This window comes from Glycine max, chromosome 7 (assembly GCF_000004515.6).
Source record: "Glycine max cultivar Williams 82 chromosome 7, Glycine_max_v4.0, whole genome shotgun sequence".
Taxonomy (NCBI): Eukaryota; Viridiplantae; Streptophyta; class Magnoliopsida; order Fabales; family Fabaceae; genus Glycine; species Glycine max.
In genome coordinates this window covers 41,929,587-41,953,803 of record NC_038243.2, presented here as the reverse complement: position 1 = coordinate 41,953,803, position 24,217 = coordinate 41,929,587, and the positions used below count along the sequence as shown (strand labels likewise).

General features: G+C 38.7%; 1 protein-coding gene across 2 annotated transcripts; it reads right to left on the bottom strand.

Moving 5' to 3' along the window:
- Window positions 1-1,036: 1,036 nt before the first annotated feature.
- Window positions 1,037-23,796, bottom strand: LOC100787806 (mitochondrial inner membrane protein OXA1). Of its 2 annotated transcripts, XM_041017414.1 has the most exons (11): window positions 23,658-23,742; window positions 22,573-22,778; window positions 22,291-22,438; window positions 16,364-16,454; window positions 15,987-16,034; window positions 15,005-15,063; window positions 3,891-3,966; window positions 3,666-3,797; window positions 3,318-3,425; window positions 2,013-2,067; window positions 1,037-1,597 (listed from the first exon to the last, which is right to left on the bottom strand). In XM_041017414.1, the coding sequence occupies exons 2-11, from the start codon at window positions 22,688-22,690 to the stop codon at window positions 1,344-1,346; spliced, it is 1,089 nt and encodes a 362-aa protein (XP_040873348.1). In that variant the 5' UTR covers window positions 22,691-22,778; window positions 23,658-23,742; the 3' UTR covers window positions 1,037-1,343. The 2 variants fall into 2 exon arrangements, with proteins under 2 accessions (XP_040873348.1, XP_003529495.1); XM_003529447.5 differs by having other exon boundaries at window positions 22,291-22,778; window positions 23,658-23,796.
- Window positions 23,797-24,217: the final 421 nt, after the last annotated feature.

Sequence of the window (24,217 nt, the reverse complement as noted above, 5' to 3'; positions counted from 1 at the left end):
GTATTTAATTGAAAAAAAAATATTAAATAGTAATTTGAAAACGATCTATTTTTTAGATATTAAAAACTTATTTAATCCTTAACATTACTTGTGAACTTTATCTGCTATATTTTCTCATGCAAGCTCCATTCCAGAATCCAAATATATAAAAGTCGTTAAAGATGTTCATGGATATTTGTAATAATTTGCAAAGCAAAGTGGATTGTAAAAGTTCTTCACGTGATTATTTTTTCTTCCAAAAAATGTGTAAAAGTCAATAATCCAAAATATTGTGAAACAATAATAATGTGGTTATTGCATAATATTCTCCTTTGAATATTGCTAGACTTGCTGGAAGAAGTCACTTCTTGCAAACAGCTGTAGCCACGGGTAGCACCGAGAGGATGATAAAGTTACTGAATGTTATCCATAACCTAATTGGTCGAGAAGCTTGCATTGTTCTTGTGAAGATTTTCCATGCTAATTGAGTTCCTTCATTATATTTTTTTCCGCCCATTTTTACTTATTCAATTATTATTGAGAAAACCATGTTAAGGATTCATTTTGATGTTGATACCTTGATGATTTCATATGCTGCATCATAGGTTTCCAGGCTTGAATTTAGCAAAATTTTCTCAGAGGGGTATGTGGACTAAAAGACTTCTGTATTCTTTTAAAAAAAAAAAAAACTTTTGTATTCTTATCTAAGTATCACTATCATGTTTCTCAAGTGATTTATTAAGTTGAGAATAGGCTTAAAATTCTTTGCCGAGTAAAACCAATCAACTCTGCAGATAAGGGTAATAATAGGAGTGAATCTCTAAATTAGTCCTCAAGATTATTAAAAAAAATGAGTTACTTTAATTCCCGAGTTTTATAAACCATCATTTAGTTCCTGATTTTGCAAAATTGATAGATGACTTTTGGCGAAGTAAATGACCAAATAAGAATCTAGAGAAGTCAGAAAATAAACTTGGCTGTACTGGAGCCAACCATGGCAGCTTTGAAATTCATGATCGATCCCTAGGGCTCTCATACCATGATACCAACTTTAAAATAACAGAAAGAAAATACAACGATCTTCATTGTTTTCATTACAGATTTGAATAGATGGAAATAACAATTCCTGACAATCAGTAAGTAAAAAGGAAACAAGAATATGGAATCAGTTACATCAGACTCATCCAATTATTTTGGGAACAAATCATGCTAATTATTAGCAGCAAATCCTTTAGAATTCAGATCACAAATAACTCAAAATTTTGATTCTAATTCTAACAGATTTTCTGACATAAATGATGACAAAATTTCAGTACATCTACTATATATTAGATGGTTTAACTAAGGAACAATTCAACTTCTCCTCAGTTCTTGTTTTTCTTTCTTCCTTTCACTTGTTTCTCTAAACGTCTAAGTCTTTGATTGACATCAGAAGAAGATGTTTTTTTCTTTGGATGTTTTGATGGTTCAACAGGCATTGAGTTTGGTCCATTTGTTGCTGACGTAGCTTGTTTTAGTGCTGGAAATATAGAAAAGGGAGATTGTGGACCACTGGTGGGTGCTGCTTGGGGTATTATGGGAATCCGCAGAGCTTTCTTTACACCAGGAAATTTAAGGACTGTAAAATTCAAAAGAAAAACAAAAGGAGAGATTATTGGGATTAAAAAATCAAGAGCATATTACATATAACAGAAGTCCACCTATGTTTTGTAGCATACAGTTGAAAATGGAAACCAAGATCTTTGACACATAATAATAAGAAACTTAGACATAGTGAAACAACTTCTCACTTGGGTCTTTCAAACTATTTCCTTTGTTAAAATGACTCCAGTCCTCTGATTTTTTAAGTCCCAAAAATAATACCAACAGAACTTAGGCCACATTACCACATGACCTTGAGAAAATCTTCCAAACAAAATGTTTCAAAGGAATGTGTTTGAGGAAAAGACAATTTTCTGCTTATTGAAAGGGTAAATGGTGAAAAAGACAAAGTAATATTGCATATGAAAAACTTGAAAATTGAAATTCCTTACCAAGTCCATACACAAGTGAAAACAAATTTGATGTAATCCAGTAACAAAATATAGCCTGCACAATTATAAACGAACACAAGTTAAAACTATATAGAATGACAAACAAAAGCAAATAGGAAAGCCCCCTTTTCCTTCCTCAATCAGCTATATATATAATGTATATAAACTACTATTTATGTTATTAAGGAGACCCCCATGGACCATCAGATATAAATGTTCAAGAAGATAGCTATTACTGATACATGTGGACGGAAATGGATGATCACTATAAATGTCTATACTATATAAAAGCATGGATTGCATAACTTTTGCTTTGCCAAAGATATCCTTTTAATTCACATTAATTACTAAACAACCTTTGGTATTTACTATGGTAAAGCTTCCTTTTATAAAAGAAAAAGTAAAAGATATTTTTAAGTTTTCTGATTGGAATATAGTGTTACTTTAATTTTCTTAATATTGATCTTTCCTTTTGAAAGAAAAAAGTAAAAGAAATTATAGAGAAACACGAGGCAGGAGGATAAGAATTAAGAAATCTTCTTACGGAACAGGATAAAGCAACCAAAACAAAAAGAGCAATCCTATCATCTCAACAGTGCTCAATATCTATGGAGATCGTAGAAGTCAAGAAAACTATTTTGTCCCAGTTCCACAGAAGATGGGAAGGGAGAAATATCCAGTTTGAAATTATGCTGTTATGCTCCATTCAAAAACACCAAATACCCATAAGAAAACACAAACTGCTAAGAATTTTATTATAAGAGAAGGAAAAAAATAATTTGGCGGGGTTTGTATTACAATCAAGTTAATACAAGTAGTTTTCAAAAGACAACCATAGTTAAAATTTGTAAATAATGGTGATTTATCAAGATCAAATTATAATAAGCATTCAATCTCTCATCCAACACGTGTCAAAAATGTATTTTAAAGGATATGTATGTGCTACAGGATGCATCCTATCTAAAGGTAATGCAAACAATGATGATATTCAATGCTTCAAAGGTACCTTAAGAGTTATTATTAAGTATCTTCATCAAAACATTTTTTCTCATAAACCTGACATTATACTATCGCAATTTCTAGTTAAATTCCTTAGCCCAAAGATCCTGGCATGAAGTTCTCCGTTAAGGGAGAAGCAAACTATATTGAATGCACCAAAGTGACAACCTTTACTAGAATTGTCATAGACACTTAGATCACCCTAATTTTTTCTTTTCTAAGTTCATACAAAATAATTTTAAACAATGAGAAGATGGAAAGCAAACAGAATGTATTCCTTCCCCAACAAAATAAGGAAAATCTTACCTTTGGAAATCCCATGGTGAAAGGAACTGTAAGGACTGCAAGACCCCTAGAGAACTTTTTCATGGTGCCAGCAACTGGATTTCCTTCCAAGCCTTCTTGCATATTGCACTGAGGAATAATGTGAAATCAATCAATCTAAATTGGTAACAAAATTTACCAGATAACACCACTCTTGCCTCTTCAATTTGAGACTATGTTTTCAGGTATTATAAGCAGCCAGTTTTTTAGTGCATTGCCAGGATAAATTCAAAACAGAAAAGTGAGGCCACACAAGCATTCAGGCAAGAACTCAGAAGGTCAATTTATGAAGTGCATTGAAATGAAAGATTTTGAGAAGAAAATGGTCACCTCTACTGTTATTAAGAATGACAAAGCAGTCAAAACTGGCAAAATGTACAAGGAATCTGGAGTTGTGAGATCAACAAACCAGTAGGCTCCCCCATGCTTGAATGATGGCATCTTCTCAGCCATATTCCTTATCTATTGTTAAACAAAAGAATGAGAATAAATAGAAACATATAGGTTCCTAAGTACCCAAAATTAGAGAAAATATCAAATTGAAATCCAGCTTACCGCAAGGAAAAAACTAATAAAGACAGGACCTTGAATAAAGAGTCCCTTCAATGGAGTAAATGGACTCGCACCATATCTACATTATCATAACCACAGTGGGAAAATTAATATCTAGTGAAAGAAAAGATCCATGAAATTTGAATAGCTAAAGAAAAGATCCATGAAGTTTGAATTAGTACTTAAAACAATAGGGTTCCTGAGAACTGCAGGCCACTTATGTCAGTTTTAAATATTAACAATAACTAGTCTTCTAACATATATACAATGATTACACAGCTAAACAATAAAAAAAATTTAAATATATAATTTATTTGCATATATCTTCAGATACAACATTGATAGATTCAACTGGAGGGAAAAGAAGACAAGATGAACAAAACTATGTAACAAGGATTTTTATTGATACCCCTCTGGTCAATGTAACCAGAAGTAACAGAATACACTCTTCAGGATGATAGGAGAGCTCCTTAAGACGTCAACTACTCTCTACTTTTTCACTAACTTCTTCACCCCCTTCTCTTTCTCCTCTCTTTCTATTTGTAGTGTTCTACTCCCTAACAGCCTATACCCAATTCTGTAAGTTGGTTATTAACTGTCTAACTGCTTTTGTTAGATCCTATACCCTCTTCCTCAAGTTGGATCCCTAAGTTGTTACAAGAGTTTCACTCCTCTCCTTCAGGGGTATATCTAGGGGTGGGAATAGGCTAGGCCGGCCTACAGGGGCCTACGACCTGGCCTACATAAAGCCTGGCCTGGCCTGGCCTATTTAATTAAAAGACTAGGCTCAGACTTTTTTAAAAGCCTATTAAATTAAATATATATATATATATATATATATATATATATATATATATATATATATTATTTTGGATACAATTAATATTATTTTTTTAAAAAACTAACAGATTCCATTCCTATAATTAAGTAAAATTTTAATTACAAGGTGTGAGTTTCTTTATATTTCTCATTATTTTTATTAGTTTTCTTATTTCTGTTAATAATTCCTTTTTCTATTCCTATTAGGTTTCCTTTTTCTTTTAGTACGTTACTATATTCTAGAGCAAATAAAAATCATATCTTATCATATCCTACGTTCCTATACAAAAATCATATCTTATCATATCCTATTACGTTCCTATACAAAAATCATATATTATCATATCCTATTACGTTCATATACAAAAATCAATCATATCCTATCATATCTTATCTTATGGTGAATATGGACGAGCTAATGATGAAATGACGTTACTATTAATTTTATTGGTAGATATTTTATGCATCGGTTCTGTTCAAATAGAATGGAGATGTAGGCTTTATTTTTTTGTTGTAATAATTAATATGTTGGTTTGATAGACTAGGATGATACTACCTCAAGTATGAGGTTTTCTTTTGTTTTAGATTATTTTATATCATTTGGTGATTTCTGTTTATATTATTAATATATTTTTAGGACTACCAACTAAATTAACGTTAGATTAAAAATTAAGGAAAATTATATATTAAGGCCTTGTTTAGCCTATTATAGAAGGTGTGTTATTTTTTTTTGGTAAAAACAACTAGGAATATTAAAGATTTAATGTGAAGAAGATTTTTAAATAGGCTTTTAAATAGGCTACCAGGCCAGGTTAGGCTTTTAAAAAGGCCAGGCCGAGCCAAAATAAAAGCCTTTGATAGGCTATAGGCCAGGCTCAGGCCTCAAAAATTAATCGTAGGCTAGGCTCAGGTCTTTTAAAGCCTGGCCTGACCTGGCCTATTCCCACCCCTAGGTATATCGAACTCTTAGATTGCTCAATCGGTTTACTGGAAGGGCATGAAAGGGGCTGTGACTGAATTTGTAGCAGCTTGTCATATCTGTCAAAGAAGCAAATATCAAGCTTCATCTCCTGCTGGTTTGCTGCAACCGTTGCCCATTCCAAATGCCATTTGGGAGGATATCAGTATGGATTTTGAGGTGGGGCTTCTCAAGTCTAGAGGATTTGATGCTTTATTAGTGGTAGTGGATCGATTGAGCAAATAAGGCCATTTTATGCTCTGCTCAAACACCCTTATTCACTAGATCTGTGGCTGAAGTTTTTACCAAGGAGGTGGTGAGGTTACATGGCATTCCAGCCTCTATTGTCAGTGATAGGGATCCCGTATTTGTGAGTCATTTTTGGCAGGAGCTCTTTAGAAATTAGAAGGGAAGGAACTGTGTTGAGGATGAGTACAGCATATCACCCTGAGTCAGATGGGCTGACGGAGGTGTTAAACAGGACCTTGGAAACTTATTTGAGGTGTGTTTTACTTCTGAGCAACCAAAGATGTGAGCAGAATTTATTCCTTGGGCAGAATAAAGGTATAATACCAGTTACCAAGGGGCAGCTAAGTGTACACCATTTGAGGTGGCGTACGGGAGAGCACCCCCTTCATTGGCAAGGTTTATTCCTGGGGAAATACTGGTAGAAGCAGTGGCTCAGGATTTAATGGAGAGGGATGAGGCTTTACAACAGTTAAAATTCCACTTAAGAAGAGCTCAGGACCATATGTCTAAGTATGCAAATGCTCATAGGGTACCATTCAAGATAAAAGGAGATTGGGAGTACTTGAAGATTAGGCCTTATAGGCAATCTTCCATGCCTATTAGATTACATCCTAAATTGGCTGCCAAATACTATGGGCCTTGTCTAGTGAATAAACAGGTTGGGGCAGTGGCTTTTCAGCTTCAGTTACCAGAAGGAGCTCGCATTCACCCAGTATTCCATGCCTCTTGTTAAAATTAGCCATTGGTAACCACTCAGCAGAAGCAGAACTCTCGATAGAGTTACAGGATCAGTCACCAGGGCTCCAACCATACCGTGTTGAGTACCAGAATATTACAGCAAGGAGATGAAGCAATACAACAAGTATTGATTCAGTGGCAGGGAAAATCAGATGAAGAAGCCACTTGGGAAGAAAAGGCAACAATTCAAGAGCAATTTCCTGACTTCAACCTTGAGGACAAGGTTTCTTTCGAAGGGGAGAATATTGTTAGGAAAGAGGGTAGAGGGCAATCACCAGCTGGGCCAAAACCTTTCTTAGTCTATAGGAGGAGACAAACAATCTAAAACAGAATTTTTTTTTTTTGATTGGCAAAAATAATAGTATATATTAATATGATAAAACAGTACCAGTGGTACTGATATATATACATGTCAATACTCTCCCAAGCAGAAGTATGGTTCCCTAATACACACTACCTAGCAGGCATTAAGGAACCAGAAATCTGACTATGGAGATTTCCTAAATCCACCCAACACCTAATCCTAATTTCCCCTGATCACAAATCCCTCCCTGATATTACTGGACCAATGGTGAAAAGGTTTATCGTAACCTTTTTCTAGGTTTCTCAACCAAGTCCAGCAGAAAAAAATAGCATCCTCCATCAACTTGTTAACGTTTAGGCTGTCATTTGAGAAGATCATCCTATTCATGTGGTGCCACGCACACCAAGTTAGGGAAATCCACCAGGTGAGCCAACGCTGAATTCTAATACCAGGAAAGCAGCTACAAAATGATTGCTGAAAAAAGTGCTGTCTTGGGTTATTCGGCAAAGGCCCGACCATGTTAATCCAATACAGCTGAAAAATAAATGAGCTGCCTATTCTTCCTTATCCCTGCAGAATGGGCACATTTTGTCATTTATGTCAATATCTCTCCTGCACAAGTTGGACTTAGTGGGCAATCTGTCCCTAATTAGTCTCCACGCAAAAAAGGCTGCTTTGCTCGGGATTTTTAACTTCCATGTCTTTAAATGCCCCATCCAGATTCTCATCTCTTGAGCCATTGTCCAGCAGGTTGTATGCACTACGGACAGTATATATCCCACTTGGATCATTCAGCCACACCCACTAGTCTTGTTGGTGGGCATTTATGGTGACTCCTTGGATTTCTTCCAAAACATTTGCACCCATACCTATCTCAGCTTCGAACAATAATCTTCTCCACAACAGAGACCATTCCCATGCTCCCTCTACACTGCTCCCCATCTGCTGAATGTATGTGTTGTGCTGATTCGAAATTAGGTAAAGCCTAGAATATCTTATCATTAATGGAATCCCATCATCTTTCCACCCATCTTCCCAGAATCTGACTTTTGAACCACATCCCACACTCCATCTTATAACAGATTTAAACCAGCTATCCTCCCCCAACCCATGGCACATATCACAAAAGTCCTTCCACCACACAGATTCAGCAGAATTCCTCCTTTCAACATCCAGGCTCCTCCATCCCCCGTACTTTGAGTCCAACACTCTAAGCCACAATTCTTCTTGATGATTAAACAGGTTCCATCTCCATTTTCCTACAAGAGCACAGTTAAATTTGTTCAAATCCCTAATTCTCAAACCTCCTTTCTCCTTGGATAGGCATACTAATTCCCAACTTGTCCAAGCAATTTTCTTTTGCTCTACTCCTCCACCCAAGGAACCACCTCTGCAACTTCACCAGCTTGTCGACTACCTTTGTGATTCTGAAAAATGAAAAAAAAATAATTAGGAATTGAATTCGGGGCAGACTTTATCAAAGTTACCCTTCCCCCAAATGAAAGATGTTTTTGCTTCCGCTTCACCAATTTTCTCTCAATTTTTGATAATGGGATCCCAAGTCACACAACTTCATGGATTTGCCTCTGTCGGAACACCCAAGTATGAGAAAGGTACAATTAGCAAACTGTAGTTTAGATATGACACAGCGTTCCTCACTCCCTCTTTTGCAAAGTTTATTTTTATCCCTGAAACCAGCTCAAAACTCCTTAGCATCACTTTAATGGCTCTTACGTTTTCCATTGACGCTTCCCCGAAGAGAATCATATCGTTTGCATACTGAAGGATGTTGATCTACACCAAATTTCTTCCAACCACTTCATTTGCAATAAGCACACTATGAAGCATGTGTCTGCCTCCATAAATGTAGATTGTCGCTCATCAATTCCACCAGGTAGTACCTTCTTCAATCTCCTTGCTAACAACTTGGCCTCAATCTTATAGATATTGCCTATTAATGAAATAGGCCTTTATTGGTTGAGGTTTTGTGGATCCGGCACTTTTGGGATCAGTGCAATGAACGAGGCATTGGTTCCCTTGGGAAATCGTCCATTTACATTAAATTCATCCAAGAAGCGGAACAGATCAGGTTTAATTACATCCTATAACTCCTTAATAAATTTGAAGTTTAAACTGTTAAATTATGTGTGTACATGCTTGCTTCTAGCTTTATGTTTAACTTGTTTCAGAAGACAGCATTGTAATGTCCCATCAAGCTGTCTTATCTCTAAGCCTTGTATTGTGTATATATGTATGTGTGTTAAAGTTAATAAAGCTAAGCTAAGTGAGGTTACTTTTCAACTCACTAAATATCAAAGCTTTTCAAGTTGGCATCAGAGCGGGTTCCGCCGTCCGCCGCCGTCGTCCGCCACCGTCCGCCGTTGTCACCGCCGTCCGCCGCCGTCCGCCGCCGTCATCTTCTCCGGCGAGACCAGGGTTAGGATCGTCGGAAAAGCGCGACCAAAACCTTGCAAAACGCGCCGTCATCGGAGCTTCCACGCGCCTCCAACGCGCGGTTACAGCTTCGTGTCTCTTCCAGCGCGTGTAGTTCACGCGCCGCCGTGCCGTCATCGGAATCTTGTCCGAGTTGCTCCAGCAGCCTCGTCGGCACCTCGTGGCTGCATTCCAAGTGGTGGTTTTCTGTTTTGACAAGCTTGTGTGGTAGCTTGTGCTTAGTTCTACCCTTTTTCCGTTAGGGTTTCTGTCATTGATCAAAAATGACTTCTGCTGGACCTACTTTTTCTTTTTCTGAAACTCCGACTATCACAACTGCGAAACTAAACTGGAAGAACTATTTGTCCTGGTCTGCTTCAGTTGAGCTGTGGTTCCTTGGCCAAGGATACCATGATCATTTGGAAAAGGGTATCGATACTGTTCCAAGTGACAGAAAATCTGAGTGGGAGAAGCTGGATTATCAGCTATGTGCTGTCTTGTGGCAATCAGTCGAGGCGGATGTTTTGGAGATCCTTAGATCGTTCAAAACATGTTGTTCTTTTTGGAAGAAGGCCAGAGAAATCTTTGCCAATGATATTCAGAGTTTGTTTGATGCAACTATGAAGGTCACAGCCCTCAAACAAACCAGCCACGACATGATTGCACACATAGGAAAAGCTCGAGCTGCAGTGGAAGAGTTGAAGAGGTTTCTTGTAGCTGATTCGCTGGAGGAAGTGAATAAAAAGCTGGATAAGTTCTATATGGTTCTTATCTTGAGGAGTCTTCATTCAGATTTTGATCATATGCGTGATCAAGTTCTTGCTGGAGATCAAGTACCATCGATGGATTCTCTCATCACTAGGCTACTTCGGGTGCCCCATGTGCTGAAAGAAGAAAATCCAGCTGACACGATGGAAACATCAGCCATGGTTGCAACTCGTGGGAGAGGGGGAGGCCGTAACAGTAGAGGAGGTCGGAGTAGTAGAGGTGGACGTCCTCAATGCTCTTATTGCAAGAGGATGGGCCACACTCAAGAGAATTGTTATTCTCTACATGGCTTTCCTGATAAAGTAGCCAAGGTGGCTCAGACAGAAAAATCAGAGTCCAAGTTCTCTAATGAAGAGTACCAAGAGTATTTGAAGCTGAAATATGAGAAATCCAGCAGTCAAGCCTCATCTTCCTCTGTACCATGTTACTCGACGGCATGTATTTCTCAATCTATTGACGGTCCCAGTCCTTGGATTCTTGATTCAGGTGCCTCTGATCATATTTCTGGTATTAAGTCCTCTTTTTCATCCATTTCTTTTCCAAAAATTCCTCACCTTGTTACTGTAGCTAATGGTTCCAAAGTTGCAGCTCAAGGAAGCGGTCAAGTTTCTTTATCATCCTCATTAAAGTTGGACTCTGTTTTGTTTATTCCTCAATGTCCCTATAATCTAATTTCATTGAGTCAGTTAACTCGTTCTTTAAATTGATCAGTAACCTTTACAGCTAATTCTTTTGTTATTCAGGAACATGGCACGGGTCGACTGATTGGAGAAGGACGTGAATCACGAGGGCTTTACTACTTGAAATCCAATGTTTCTGTTTCCTGTTTTGCAACTTCAAATCCCACACTTTTGCATAATCGTCTAGGTCACCCAAGTTTACCAAAGCTGAAAATGATGGTCCCTAGTCTGAAGAATCTTCGAGTCCTAGAGTATGAGTCTTGTCAACTAGGAAAACATGTTAGGTCTTCATTCCCACAAACTGTTCAAAGATGTAATTCAGCTTTCTCTACCATTCATTCTGATATTTGAGGACCAAGCCGTGTTACATCTTTTGGTTTTCGATATTTTGTAACCTTTATTGATGAATTCTCTAGATGTACTTGGGTTTATTTAATGAAAGACAGATCAGAACTTTTGCCTATATTTGTGTCCTTCCTAAATGAGATTGAAAACCAATTTGGAAAAACAATTAAGATCTTTAGAAGCGATAATGCCAAAGAGTATTTCTCTCATGATGTTACTTCCCTTTTATCTTCAAAAGGCATTCTACATCAATCTGCTTGTCCCCATACACCACAACAAAATGGTATAGCAGAACGGAAAAATCGTCATCTTCTTGACACCGCACGCTCACTAATGTTAGCATCTCATGTTCCTACACACCATTGGGGGGATGCGGTGCTCACTGCTTGTTTCTTGATTAATAGAATGCCTTCATCTTTCCTTGAAAATCAAATCCCTCACTCAATTATTTTTCCTCATGATCCTTTATTCCATGTTCCACCTAAAGTGTTTGGCTGTACTTGTTTTGTTCATGATCTTTCTCCTGGTTTAGACAAACTTTCTGCCCGGGCAATCAAGTGTGTCTTTGTAGGTTATTCTCGTCTTCAAAAGGGTTACAAATGTTACTCTCCATCTACCAGACGATACTATATGTCTGCAGATGTAACCTTCTTTGAAGATACACCATTTTTCTCACCATCTACAGACCATTCCTCTTCCATCCAGAATGTTCTTCCTATTTCCTCTCCTTGTCCCCTAGGTATCTCACACCAAAATGTCAATGAAATTTCACTTTCTCCACCACATCCGACTGAAGTTGCTTCTCCACCTCTTCTTACACATGAACACAGGACACAGACAGTTGGTTCTCCAATACCTGAAGCCTCTCCTCATGATTCTCATTCTTCTTCAATCAATCCTCAAGCCATGGATCCTGCTTCCTCACCTTCGTCTGATTCAGACTGGCCCATTGCCATCCGAAAAGGTACTCGATCCACTCGTAATCCTCATCCTATCTATAATTTTTTAAGTTATCATCGTTTGTCTCCTTCATATTCTTCCTTTGTATTCTCTCTATCTTCGCATTTTGTTCCTTCTAATACTCATGAGGCACTTAGTCATCCTGGATGGAGACAGGCTATGATTGATGAAATGCAGGCTCTTGAGCATAATGGTACTTGGGAACTTGTTTCTCTTCCCCCTGGCAAGAAGACTGTGGGTTGTAGGTGGGTCTACGCAGTTAAAGTTGGTCCTAATGGTGAGGTTGATCGGCTTAAGGCTAGATTAGTCGCTAAAGGCTACACTCAGATATATGGCCTTGACTATTGTGACACTTTCTCTCCGGTAGCTAAGATCACGACTGTTCGTTTGTTCCTTGCTATGACTGCCATGCGTCATTGGCCTCTTCATCAGCTTGATATTAAAAATGCCTTTCTTCATGGTGACCTTGAGGAGGATATTTATATGGAGCAACCTCCTGGGTTTGTTGCTCAGGGGGAGTATGGTCTTGTGTGTAAGTTGCGTCGATCTCTCTATGGTTTGAAGCAATCTCCTCGGGCTTGGTTTGGTAAATTCAGTCATATTGTTCAACTTTTTGGGTTGAAACGTAGTGAAGCCGATCATTCTGTTTTTTATTGTCAATCATCCCCTAGAAAATGTGTTTATTTGATAGTATATGTTGATGATATAGTGATTACAGGGAATGATGCTACTAAGATTGTCCAGCTAAAGGAGCATTTATTCAGTCATTTTCAGACCAAAGACCTGGGATATTTGAAGTACTTTCTTGGTATTGAGGTGGCTCAGTCAGGAGATGGTGTTGTGATCTCACAGAAGAAGTATGCCCTTGACATTTTGGAGGAGACAGGCATGCAAAATTGCAGACCTGTTGATAGCCCCATGGATCCAAATCTGAAGCTCATGGCAGATCAGAGTGATATTTATCCTGACCCTGAGAGATATAGAAGACTTGTGGGAAAACTTATTTATCTCACCATTACAAGACCTGATATCTCCTTTGTTGTTGGTGTGGTTAGTCAGTTTATGAAGAGTCCTCATGTTGATCATTGGAATGTCGTTATGCGTATTCTTAGATATATAAAGAGAGCTCCTGGTCAAGGATTACTATATGAAGACAAGGGTAATATGCAAGTATCTGGATATTGTGATGCAGATTGGGCTGGTTGTCCTATTGATAGGAAATCTACCTCAGGTTACTGTGTTTTCATTGGAGGGAATCTTATCTCTTGGAAAAGCAAGAAACAGACTGTTGTTGCTCGATCCAGCGCAGAGGCTGAGTATCGATCTATGGCTTTGGTCACATGTGAACTTATGTGGATTAAGCAACTTCTTCAAGAATTGAAGTTTTGTGAAGTTGCACGAATGAAGTTATTTTGTGACAATCAGGCAGCCCTCCACATTGCGTCCAATCCAGTATTTCATGAGAGGACCAAACACATAGAGATTGATTGTCACTTCATTCGAGAAAAATTATTGTCCAAGGAGATTACCACTGAGTTCATCAATTCTAATGATCAGTCAGCAAACATTTTGACTAAGTCCTTAAGGGGAACTAGGATTCAGTTTATATGTTCCAAGCTTGGTGCATATGATTTATATGCTCCAGCTTGAGGGGGAGTGTTAAATTATGTGTGTACATGCTTGCTTCTAGCTTTATGTTTAACTTGTTTCAGAAGACAGCATTGTAATGTCCCATCAAGCTGTCTTATCTCTAAGCCTTGTATTATGTATATATGTATGTGTGTTAAAGTTAATAAAGCTAAGCTAAGTGAGGTTACTTTTCAACTCACTAAATATCAAAGCTTTTCAAGTTAAACCATCCGGTCCAGGGCACTTATCACTCCCACATTCCCACACTGCGTCCCTTATTTCTTTCTCATGAAACCTCTACCAGATATTCATTTTGCTGCTAGTTAATTGTCTGAAATCTGACCCCATTCAGCCTTGGTCTGACCCCCTCCACCTCCTGAAATCTCTTCATATAGAACTGACGGACCTCTTCTTTTACCCTGCTGGGATCTTCTATCCAACAGCCATCAACTAGCAGACCTCTTAGCATACTATGTCTTCGGTTCCCATTAACTGAGAGGTGGAAGAAGTGGGAGTTGCAGTCCCCTTCTTTAAGCCATTTGGTCCTTGACTTCTGTCGAAGCAAGGATTCATGAGAGCTGACTACCACCCATTATTCTTCCTACAGCCGCTTCTTCAGTCTAATTTCTTGAGCACTCAACTGTCTTTCGTCTCCTTTTTCCAGCAAGTTCAGCTCCCTCTCAGTCCTTGACATCTTCCTCTGAATGTCACCAAATTGCTTTTTTGTTCCAGATTTTCAATCTATGTTTGAGGCCCTTTATTTTTTCTTTTAGCACATAACCTCCAATGTTGTTGGGCTTTTATTTTTTGTTGAACCCCCCGAGTCCAACCTTTCACTACTCTGCTCTTCCCAGTCAATTAGTTCCTTCAATCCACTGCCCTTCAATATAATTGGGGAAGTCTCAAATTGGCCTAACTCATCAATGGGTTGACTTATTTCCACGCTATTTATTCTGTCCTCCTTTCCATATTCAGGCCCAGCAGCATTTGAGTTGTCTTACAATACCATTCCATATTAGTTAACACCAGGCACTGATTGTTTACTGATTTCTGTTAAGGCTATCACATGTCAATTCAAAGATTGCTCACTAATACATTATATCACCAAACAAAGTAATTAAATCAGATTGGGAGAATCAAACATGACTAGCAGCGGTTATAGCTTAAAACGGCCACAAAAATAATGTCAAGGATTTCCTTAAATCCTTTACAAGCAAATTGAAAAACCACTTACTCCTTAAATAGCTTCTTCATCCTTTTCTGACCTTCAGCAACAGCTACAGGATCCATAGCCTGAAAAATGAATACTTATTGTCAATAGAGAAAATGTTGTTTCTGGTACAACATTCTATAGCATACATGTATGAAAATACAAACTTAAATTTCTCTAACAAGGCAGGCAAAGGTAAGGGGAATTTCAAAGTAATTAATAAATATACATTCTAAAAATAGGAGAAACAGAGGGATATTTGTCTGGAAACCATATGTCCAAGAGACCCTACGGTACTGATTTATATAAGCTGGAGGAATTAATTACATACAATTGCAGGAGATGTAGTTTCCCCTAAATTGGATATGTTTCCCCTAAATGAAATCCTAACATATCAATTTACAATAAACGAGATATATTTCCTGATTCTCAACATACATGTTTAGACTGGGAAAATACTAGCAATCTCGACAGGCACAAGGAATGCACGGTCAGCAACCAAATAGATTGTTTTGTAGAAATACAAATAATGTGTAATAACTGAATGATAAGGTGGCCTATATTTTTATGTAGAACAGGAGATAATAACGTCAAACCTCAACCTTACCGACTAGAAAAAAAATTGTATGTTATGTATAGGCATTAGTTTATTATTTTATTTAGTATGAATCATGTTATAATCTTGATGAAATCACAATTATACAATATTTCACAGGAATATGGTATTCGAGCTGTATGTAGGCAAAATTTTAGGCTTAAGTATGTTTTCTGTCCCTGAAAAATTAGTCAAATTTGGCTTTTAGTTATATAAAAAGATTTCCATTCAATCCCTAACATGGTTTTACTTTCTACCATTAGTTTTTCTCGACTAAGTGGTGACTTGGTAAACAGACCATTGACACATGGCATAACCTTATTGTGCGACTATTATATCCACTATTACCAATAGTTAAAACTGACTTAACGGGGGGCGGGGAACTGACTAGAAGATATATAACTTCAATACCTTATCCTCTATCTCTTGCTTTATTTTTTCCATGTGCGGCCTCATTATCTGCAACACACATGAAACAGTTAGGTAACAAGGTAGATTGGAATATTGAAAAAGTTCATCATTGATATAATAACTACAACAAGGTTGAGGACCTTCAAGGAGAAACAGGGAGAGAGAGAAAGAGCAGAGCTGGGAACAAGGGAACTATCCACCAACCCCATGTTTAGAATATCTTAATTCAAAGAGAGGAAACAGTTCCCTCTCCAAATGTTTAACATTTGTCCACACTCCAACCAAGTCATGTGAAGGAAAAAGGAACAAGAAAAAATTATTGCAAATACATTAGTTTAGAAAGAAAAAGTGATGAAGATACAAGTCGCACAACATACTGTAAGCTTAGAAGTGGCCTTAAGTTGATTTATTAAGAGTGGAACTGTTGCACTCCGAATCAAGAGAGTTGTTAGAACTATGGATGCCCACCTGAAACAATGAAGTAATAAGGTGATGTTGTTTCCTTTCAATGCCCATGTGCCACCAAATCTTTGTTTAAATGTGAAGATACAGATCATTGGAGAATTGAACCCCAGAATATGTATCATGAATGGTAACAATCCAAGAATAAACTTGCTAGCACAATCCCAAAAGCCCTGAATTCTCAGTAAACTTTGAAATGTCATCAAAGGAGTTGAGATGCCAATACAGACATTATTTACTATGAATAAAATGCGTTTCCATTTAAAATGACATTCAGTATTTTAAGATGCAAGAACAACCTACATGGCTATACCATGTACTCATCATGAGAGAAACAATTACACCATAATCAATTCTCCCACAAAAGAGTACTCTTTAGCCATATACAGAATCTTAAAACTTAATATTTGGGGTAAATAAATTGTTTTAGTACTTATTATGTATGGTAAATCAAACTAAGAAACTGAGAAACCAAAGAAATTGATAGTTAAAACCTACAATCTCTCAAAAAAGCAAAGCATTCGCCAATCATAACTTGACATGCATGAGTGCCAATTCTGAAATATTTTAGAAATTCCTCAGAATTCAGGCAGATGTTAATTTTTTTTATTTTTTTTTTGGAAGGCAAAAATATGAATATTATTAATAAACTAAACAGTATCAGAGGTACTGAAGGTAACAAGTACAAGGCACGAAGGTGCCACCTTCCAAAAACAGAAATATCAACAACCCCAACATATCCCACCAAAAGGACACCAATACAAATACCCACATTTAACCAAAGGCCTCCACAAGATTGGTAGACCAGTGGTTAAATGATGTATTGAAACCTTTGTCTCCTACTTTTAGCCAAGACCAAGCCAAAAATAATGCTTCCTCCAATACTTTTTGCGGTTCAAAAGGAATGCCTTGAAACAGGAGGGAATTCCTATGCTGCCAAATTGTAATGGATAAAGCAATCCACCACACGCCCCTCCTACTGTGATTACTCCTTGCAGCAAATCCATCGCAGAATTGGATAAAGTGGCTAGCCGGATCAGCTGGAAGAGCTCCTATAGCCCGGATCCATCCCATGGATTCCCACCACAGCCCCGTAGTCATTTTGCAATGGAAGAGAAGGTGCCCAGCCTCCTCATGATGACAACCACAAAGAGGGCACATAATATCCTGAATAGGGATGTTTCTTCTGGACAAATTACCCCTAGTGGGGAGTCTATCCAAAAACAACCTCCAAGAGAAAACCGCAGCTCTTGGGGGGATTTTCATATGCCAAAGGATCTGAAAATTCCTCCTGGTATGAGCAGGACTATTGGAGGGCATTAGGAGCCTATAGGCTGACTTAGTGGAATAGGCACCACTAGAATCAGCTTTCCAAATCATGGTATCCTGAACCTGATGCTGGATAGAGATATCAGAAATTTCATCCACGAAATCAACAGCCATCGCGTACTCATAATCAAATAATCTCCTTCTCCACTTGAACTCCCAGCTCCATGCATTCTGAGAAAATTTTCCCATCTTAGAAATGGAGAGATTCTGCTGTCTACTGATCATGTAGAGTTGATTATACTTCTGCTGAAGATTACAGCCCTCACTCAACCAAGAATCCTGCCAAAATTTGATTTTGTCCCCACAGCCAAAAACCTAATCTCATCAACATATAGTCCAGAAAAGACCAGGATACTGAGTCATAGGCTTTTTCAAAATCCACTTTAAATATCATAGCAGGCTTCTTTCTCTGAATAGCTTCATCCACCACTTCATTGAGAATGAGAATTCCATGAAGGATATGCCTATTCTTTATGAAGGCTGACTGCCTTTCATCTATTAGATCTGGTAGCACTACCCTCAACCTATTTGCTAGGAGCTTAGCCATGATTTTATACATGCAGCCAATGAGAGATATGGGCCTATAATCATTTAAAGACTGTGGTTGGGTTATCTTAGGGATAAGAGCCACAAAAGATGCATTACTTCCTCTAGGAAAAGTGCCATGAGCATGGAATTCATCCACAAATCTTCTAAAATCTGGTTGCAACAGCCCCCAAAACTCCTTGATAAAATTAAAATTAAAGTCATCCGGTCCCAGGCATTTATCTCCAGCACAACTCCAAACAGCATCCTTGAGCTCTATGTCAGAAAAGGGAGCAATCAACCCCTCTCTTTGATATTGGTCTATGGAGGGAAATTGCACCCCATCCAAAGTAGGTCTATGATGATTCTGCTCAGTGAACCTCTCAGCAAAGAAGTTAAGCACTACCTTCTTAACAAGGTCTGGTTGCTGGACCCAAACACCATCAATGAGGATACCATGGACAGCACTTGAGCTTCTTCTAAAATTTATCAGTTTGTGAAAATAAGCTGTATTTCTGTCGCCCTCCTTGATCCACTTAGCCCTTGATTTCTGCCTCAACAATGATTCATAGGCAGTTGAAATATCCCACAGCTGTTGTTGCAGAATTCTCTTGGTTATGACTTCAGTATCAGATAAAGTTCTGTGAGAAGCTAGGTTCTCCAAATCACATAATTTCTGCTTCAGGTTCTGAATCTTGGAAGCTTTAATGTCCCCCTTCTCTTTACACCATTGTTTTATAACCAATCTAAGGTTCCTCAGCTTATTTTTAAGGGAAACTCCCCCCATCCACCCTGCAGATCTATATTCCATGCCTCTTTAATCATAGAATGATACCCTTTATGGTTAAGCCACCAGTCCACCACCCGAAAAGGCTTAGGGCCCCAATCCACCATCTTTGTTTTCAAGATGATTGGACAATGGTCCGAATAATCTCTTTGAAGGACATGTTGGGAGGTGTCAGGCCACAAGGATACCCACTGATCAGACACCAAGAATCTGTCTAGCCTACTCTTGGCATTGCCATTGGGCCTAAACCAAGTGAAATTGCTACCAAAGCATCTAATATCCTGGAGCTCCATCACAAATATCCAGTCATTGAAGTCTGAAGTATCTGAGGTAACATCAGACCTCTGAGATATACTAATTCTCTCTGCCTGATTCCTTATAGTGTTGAAGTCCCCTAGAAAACACCATAGACCACTAGGATCAGAATCCTTGAGGTGCCTCAGGTCATCCCACAGTGCCCTTTTCCCAGGTAAGTCACAAGGTGCATAGACATTAACAACTCGAATCTACTGATTATCTTTTATCCATTTCCCCTCTAACATTAGAAAATTTCTGCCTTTAACCCTCCTCTCCACCTGAAAATCTGAGTTATTCCACACAAGCACAGCAAGCCGCCAGATGCTTGAATTGAAGGAACAAAATCCCATGACACGAAAGAATCTCCCCACATAGATTGGCAGATGCGCTTTTCAAAAGACTCCTTTTTGGTTTCTTGAATACACACAATGTCCACCTTATGCTTCATATTAATCCTCCTGATGACAGCCCACTTAATCCCCCTACCCAAACCTCTTGAATTATAGGAGAAAATAATCATGATGAGGCCAATTTAATTCCCATCTATGCTGCCTTCTTGGTATCTCTGTTTTCCATGTCGAACATCATCCTCCGAACCTGCAAGCTATCCTCTCCATGGGTCAGGCCCATTTGCTTTACTAAGGCATATTGGTTTTCCAGGGTATGAGAACTGATTTGCCCAAGATTATTGTCTTGAGATTTGCTATTTGTAACCACTTCAGGAGGCAAATTAGGAGAGGTTAGGAGGTCCACATCTGATTCCACGTGAGATAGGGCCTGTCCTCTGTACCCCAGCAGCTCCTTTCTTCTTACATAATATCTAGTGGCAGGAGCTGGTGTTGGGCCTTTAGGTCTGGGGCCCATATTCCCCCCCTCATCCTCATAAATTTGATCTGGGGTAGAATAAACCTTATTATAAGGTTGGTCAACATAAGCTGGCAGAGTTGCTTCATTTGGAGTAGACTTATGCTGCTCCTTGGCTGAGTCTCGGGCTGAACCTGTCGGACTTTCCACTATAAGCTTTCCATGTTGGGTCTCCTGGATGTGGGTTTTATCTCTCCCATCCCCTTTCGGAATATCATTAATTGCACTCCTCATCATCAGCTTTTGGGCAGAGGCTTCTTCGGGTAAGATAGCAGGACCAACGGGTGGGGGACAATTCAAAAAATTATTGTCGTTGGTTGGTTGGTCCATGACCCCATGGTCCCCAAAGTCCCCAAAGTCCCCAAAGTCCCGGTCCAAACATCGTTGACCAATGGCTTTTACCCAATGGTCACGGCGCGAGTGAAGGGAGTATGGCTGCCTCCCGTCGGTGGAGAATCCTTCATCATCGCCGGGAGTACTGTCGGATATCTCGAAATTGCTAGCGGCCCCTTGGAAATCTCCTCCAGCAGTAGCAGGGGTGTTTGGCTCCGTCGAAAACGGGGACGGCGGAAACCCAGTGTCCATTCTCTTCAGGTTCCGCCACGCACCCAAGCACGACATATCTTCAACCACATGAATGACGTTTGAAGCTCCATCTATGGCCGCTGTCACCTCCGATTGAATCCCCGGTCTACGCTTCGTCCTGATAAGGATCCTTGCCACGTCTATCCGCGATCTGTTCTCCACCGTTTCGCCAACTTCCACTAAGTCGCCAAGTTCCGCCACCACCTTTCCCATTGATTCCGGCTCCCACACCGTCGGCGGCAGACCCCAGATGAAAACCCATGCCAACCTATGTGTCGGACGAATGTCCTGGGACCATTTCTGAAGGGCCATGATCGGAGTGGACCCGTTCTTCCTCTCCTCCTGTATAATTTGCGTGGCCTTAGACTCTTGCAGGTTATGGAAGATGACCCAATCATCACCCCAATAACACGGGGTAACATCGTTATCTATCACCCATTTGAATTCCTCCTCTAACCTTTCAAACATGCCAATATTTTTTAAACGACCCACCCAAGCATTCTATATCCACTCCTTCTGCGCCTTTGATATATGGAGGACCACTGGTGTCTTCGCAACCTCTACGACTTGAGAAATTTTTCGTTCTAGTTGCAGAGAGCACTCGTTCCCGGCGAAGCCGCCTTAACTACCTCGGCGTACGATCGAAATTTTCCGCCATTATCATTCATTTTCAAGCCTCCTTGTCTACGTCTATCCTCGCCTTGCAAGTTGACATTACGAGGCGTACTGTTACCATTTTGCTTCCTTATGGCTGTCGTGCTCCTTTCAAATTTGGGCTGGTTAACAAACATTTTCCTCCCTCCGAAGAAGATGTTGTTATCTAGTTTTCTTTCCAGCCCCACTGCGTCTTCAACATCCTTATATCTGACAAAGACGAATCTCTGCCCTTCTCTATTTTTATATTTGGGGATGAAAACCTCCCGTACCTTACCCCATCTTTGAAATTTCTGCCACAAGTCCTTCTCGTTAACCCATGATGGGAATCTAGAGAAGTAAAAAGTTGTGATGTCAGCCTTGTTCCTCCATGTTACTGTTCTATTAGGTAGATGCTGGTTCTTTGGCCGTGATTGCAATCGAGTAGCTGCCGTGTTCTTGTTCCTCCTACGGGTTACTTCAACCCATTCTCCTTCATTGATTAAGGTTCTGGTATCATCATCATTGCCCACGTCCCCTTCCTCTGCGTTTCCTCGTCGAATATTGTAATGTCGACGATCAATGCTCCTGCTCTGTACACGTCCTCGCCGCTGCTCTCTCTCTAGGTGTCTCCCTCGGGGTGGCCCTCTGGTTCTGTCAGTTTCTCTCAGTCTCTCTCCCCCCCCCCCTGTCTTTCCCTCTCTCTCTCTACTCTCTCTCTGTCTAATCTCTCTCATCTCATCTTTTACTGGCAGATGTTAAAATTAGCACTAATTTTATATCTTTTTTTAAAATCATACAGGTAAATAAGTATAAACTCACCAGTTTAATCCAGTGTAGGAATGCACAGCATCTATAATGTACTGCAAGGCCTTCACAGGTAAAGCGGAGTCAGCAGCAGCAATTGCAACTTCTTTAACGATGGGAGCCTGAGAAGTTACAGCTTCCACAGTTGTGTCTTTGAGAACATCTGCTATGTCAGTCATTATGTCAATCTTATCAGAACCCTGATTGACTGTTGACATATGTCGACAGAAATTATATCCAGAGTACGGAGAAAGGAATCTGTTTGAATGCATTCTTTGACCAGAATAGGAAACAAACCGCATTGATCCATCAACTGAGTTCCCAAACATCCTTCTTTGGATAGAATTACTAATGCCAGCTGAAGATGACTTTTCATCAGGGCATTCACGTTTCCCTTCATTGCTATGGAGAACATAACTGAAAGATGGGTGGCACTTCCGATTCATGAGGTTCCCTCTTATCAAGAGGCAACGCCTGTGAGCCATTGGTATTCTTTGAAATTTCTATCAAGCAGCATTAAGTAACCACATTAGAAGTGCAATCAAGGAATCTCATGGCAAATTGAGAAACTTCATTTTAGATAAGTTTGGTTGGTCCAAAATTCTGATACTAAGAAAAACTATTAAATAAAGCATGCCAAACATAACTACACTTTCCAAGGTTGGTGTGGAGGATGAATGCTCTTTCAACTGCACACACGTAGCTTTTGATAGATCCACCTTGAGGAATGCATACACACACGCACACACATGAATAAAGGATGCTAATATTCTCCTCCTTGTTTTGCAAAAGGAGTATATTAGCAATAGCAGGTTAAAACATTAGATTTTAATATACTTTCAGACATATAACATGCTAACATGTTTCTTCTAAGGCCCTGTTTTGATAAGTTTCTTCTTCAGAAGCACTTAAAAGAAAATAAAAAGAAAAAATGAAACAAGCTTCTCCCATAAGCTAAAATTAGCTTCTGAAGTTAAAATCAATTAGCTTCTCCAAAAGGCTAATTTTAACTTATGGGAGAAACTTATTTCACTTTTCCTTCTTATTTTCTTCTCCTTTGTGTGTATGTTGTTACTTTTGAACATTTGGGCAGTGCACTGAACAGTTACCTTAGAAAATCAATCTCAAGTCCCTCACTTATTTTTCAGAATTCTAAACAACCTAAAAAGAAGCTCAAAAAAACTGAATACGTTCCCATCAACTTCATCAGCATGCATAATCAGAAAAAATAAAAGGGCTCAACCCTTATTGCCCAGATCAACAAAAGCAACACGTGCGAAAGTAGTAATGAGATCTTGATTCTGATTTATGAACGCAGAAACAAAGCACAAATCCTAAGGCAGAAGACAACATAGTAAGAAAAAAAAGTCAGACACACGTACCAGGAACCAAGAAATGTCCGGACGGCGGGGAGTTATGCGTACGCTCCTGCTGCAGAGTGTTTGTACTTTGTAATGTGAAGAGAAAACCCAGAACCTCTGTCCTGTTTGCACCAATATTTAAAATGTTTTTATTTTTTACATTAACATTTTAAAAGGGGCTTGAGATTTTTAGGAAAAAGAGAACAACAATTTAGTTTGTAAACATTAAAACATTGAAAAAATTAGGATTTCAATTTAAATACACTAAAACCATAAATGTTTTTCCACTGTATATTGTCATGTAAAACAATATTAATTATTAATCATTTTTATAATAACTACTTTAAAAATTAAACTCACTTGAAAAAAAATAATATTAATTACTCTTTCTTTTTATTTGTTACTGTTGGAAATAAATCTCTCAAATTAAGTTATATTTGGCACGTTAGTTGAATTGGTTTCTAAATTTTTTTATTAATTAAAAAATGTTTCTAAATAAGATTTATTAAACAATTTTTTCCTTAAAAAAATAAGCAATATTTTTAATATCTTGTAGTATTTTTTACTATCTGTAATGTTTA

What these genes read in the sequence shown, in the direction of transcription:
- LOC100787806 (XM_003529447.5), bottom strand. Translation starts at nt 22,760, where the DNA reads ATGGCTCACAGGCGTTGCCTCTTGATAAGAGGGAACCTCATGAATCGG. An exon ending in TCCTACACTGGATTAAACTG is followed by an intron (nt 16,455 to 22,290) that starts GTGAGTTTATAC and finishes TCATTGTTTCAG; the next exon opens with GTGGGCATCCATAGTTCTAA. An exon ending in CATTCTTAATAACAGTAGAG is followed by an intron (nt 3,426 to 3,665) that starts GTGACCATTTTC and finishes ATTATTCCTCAG; the next exon opens with TGCAATATGCAAGAAGGCTT.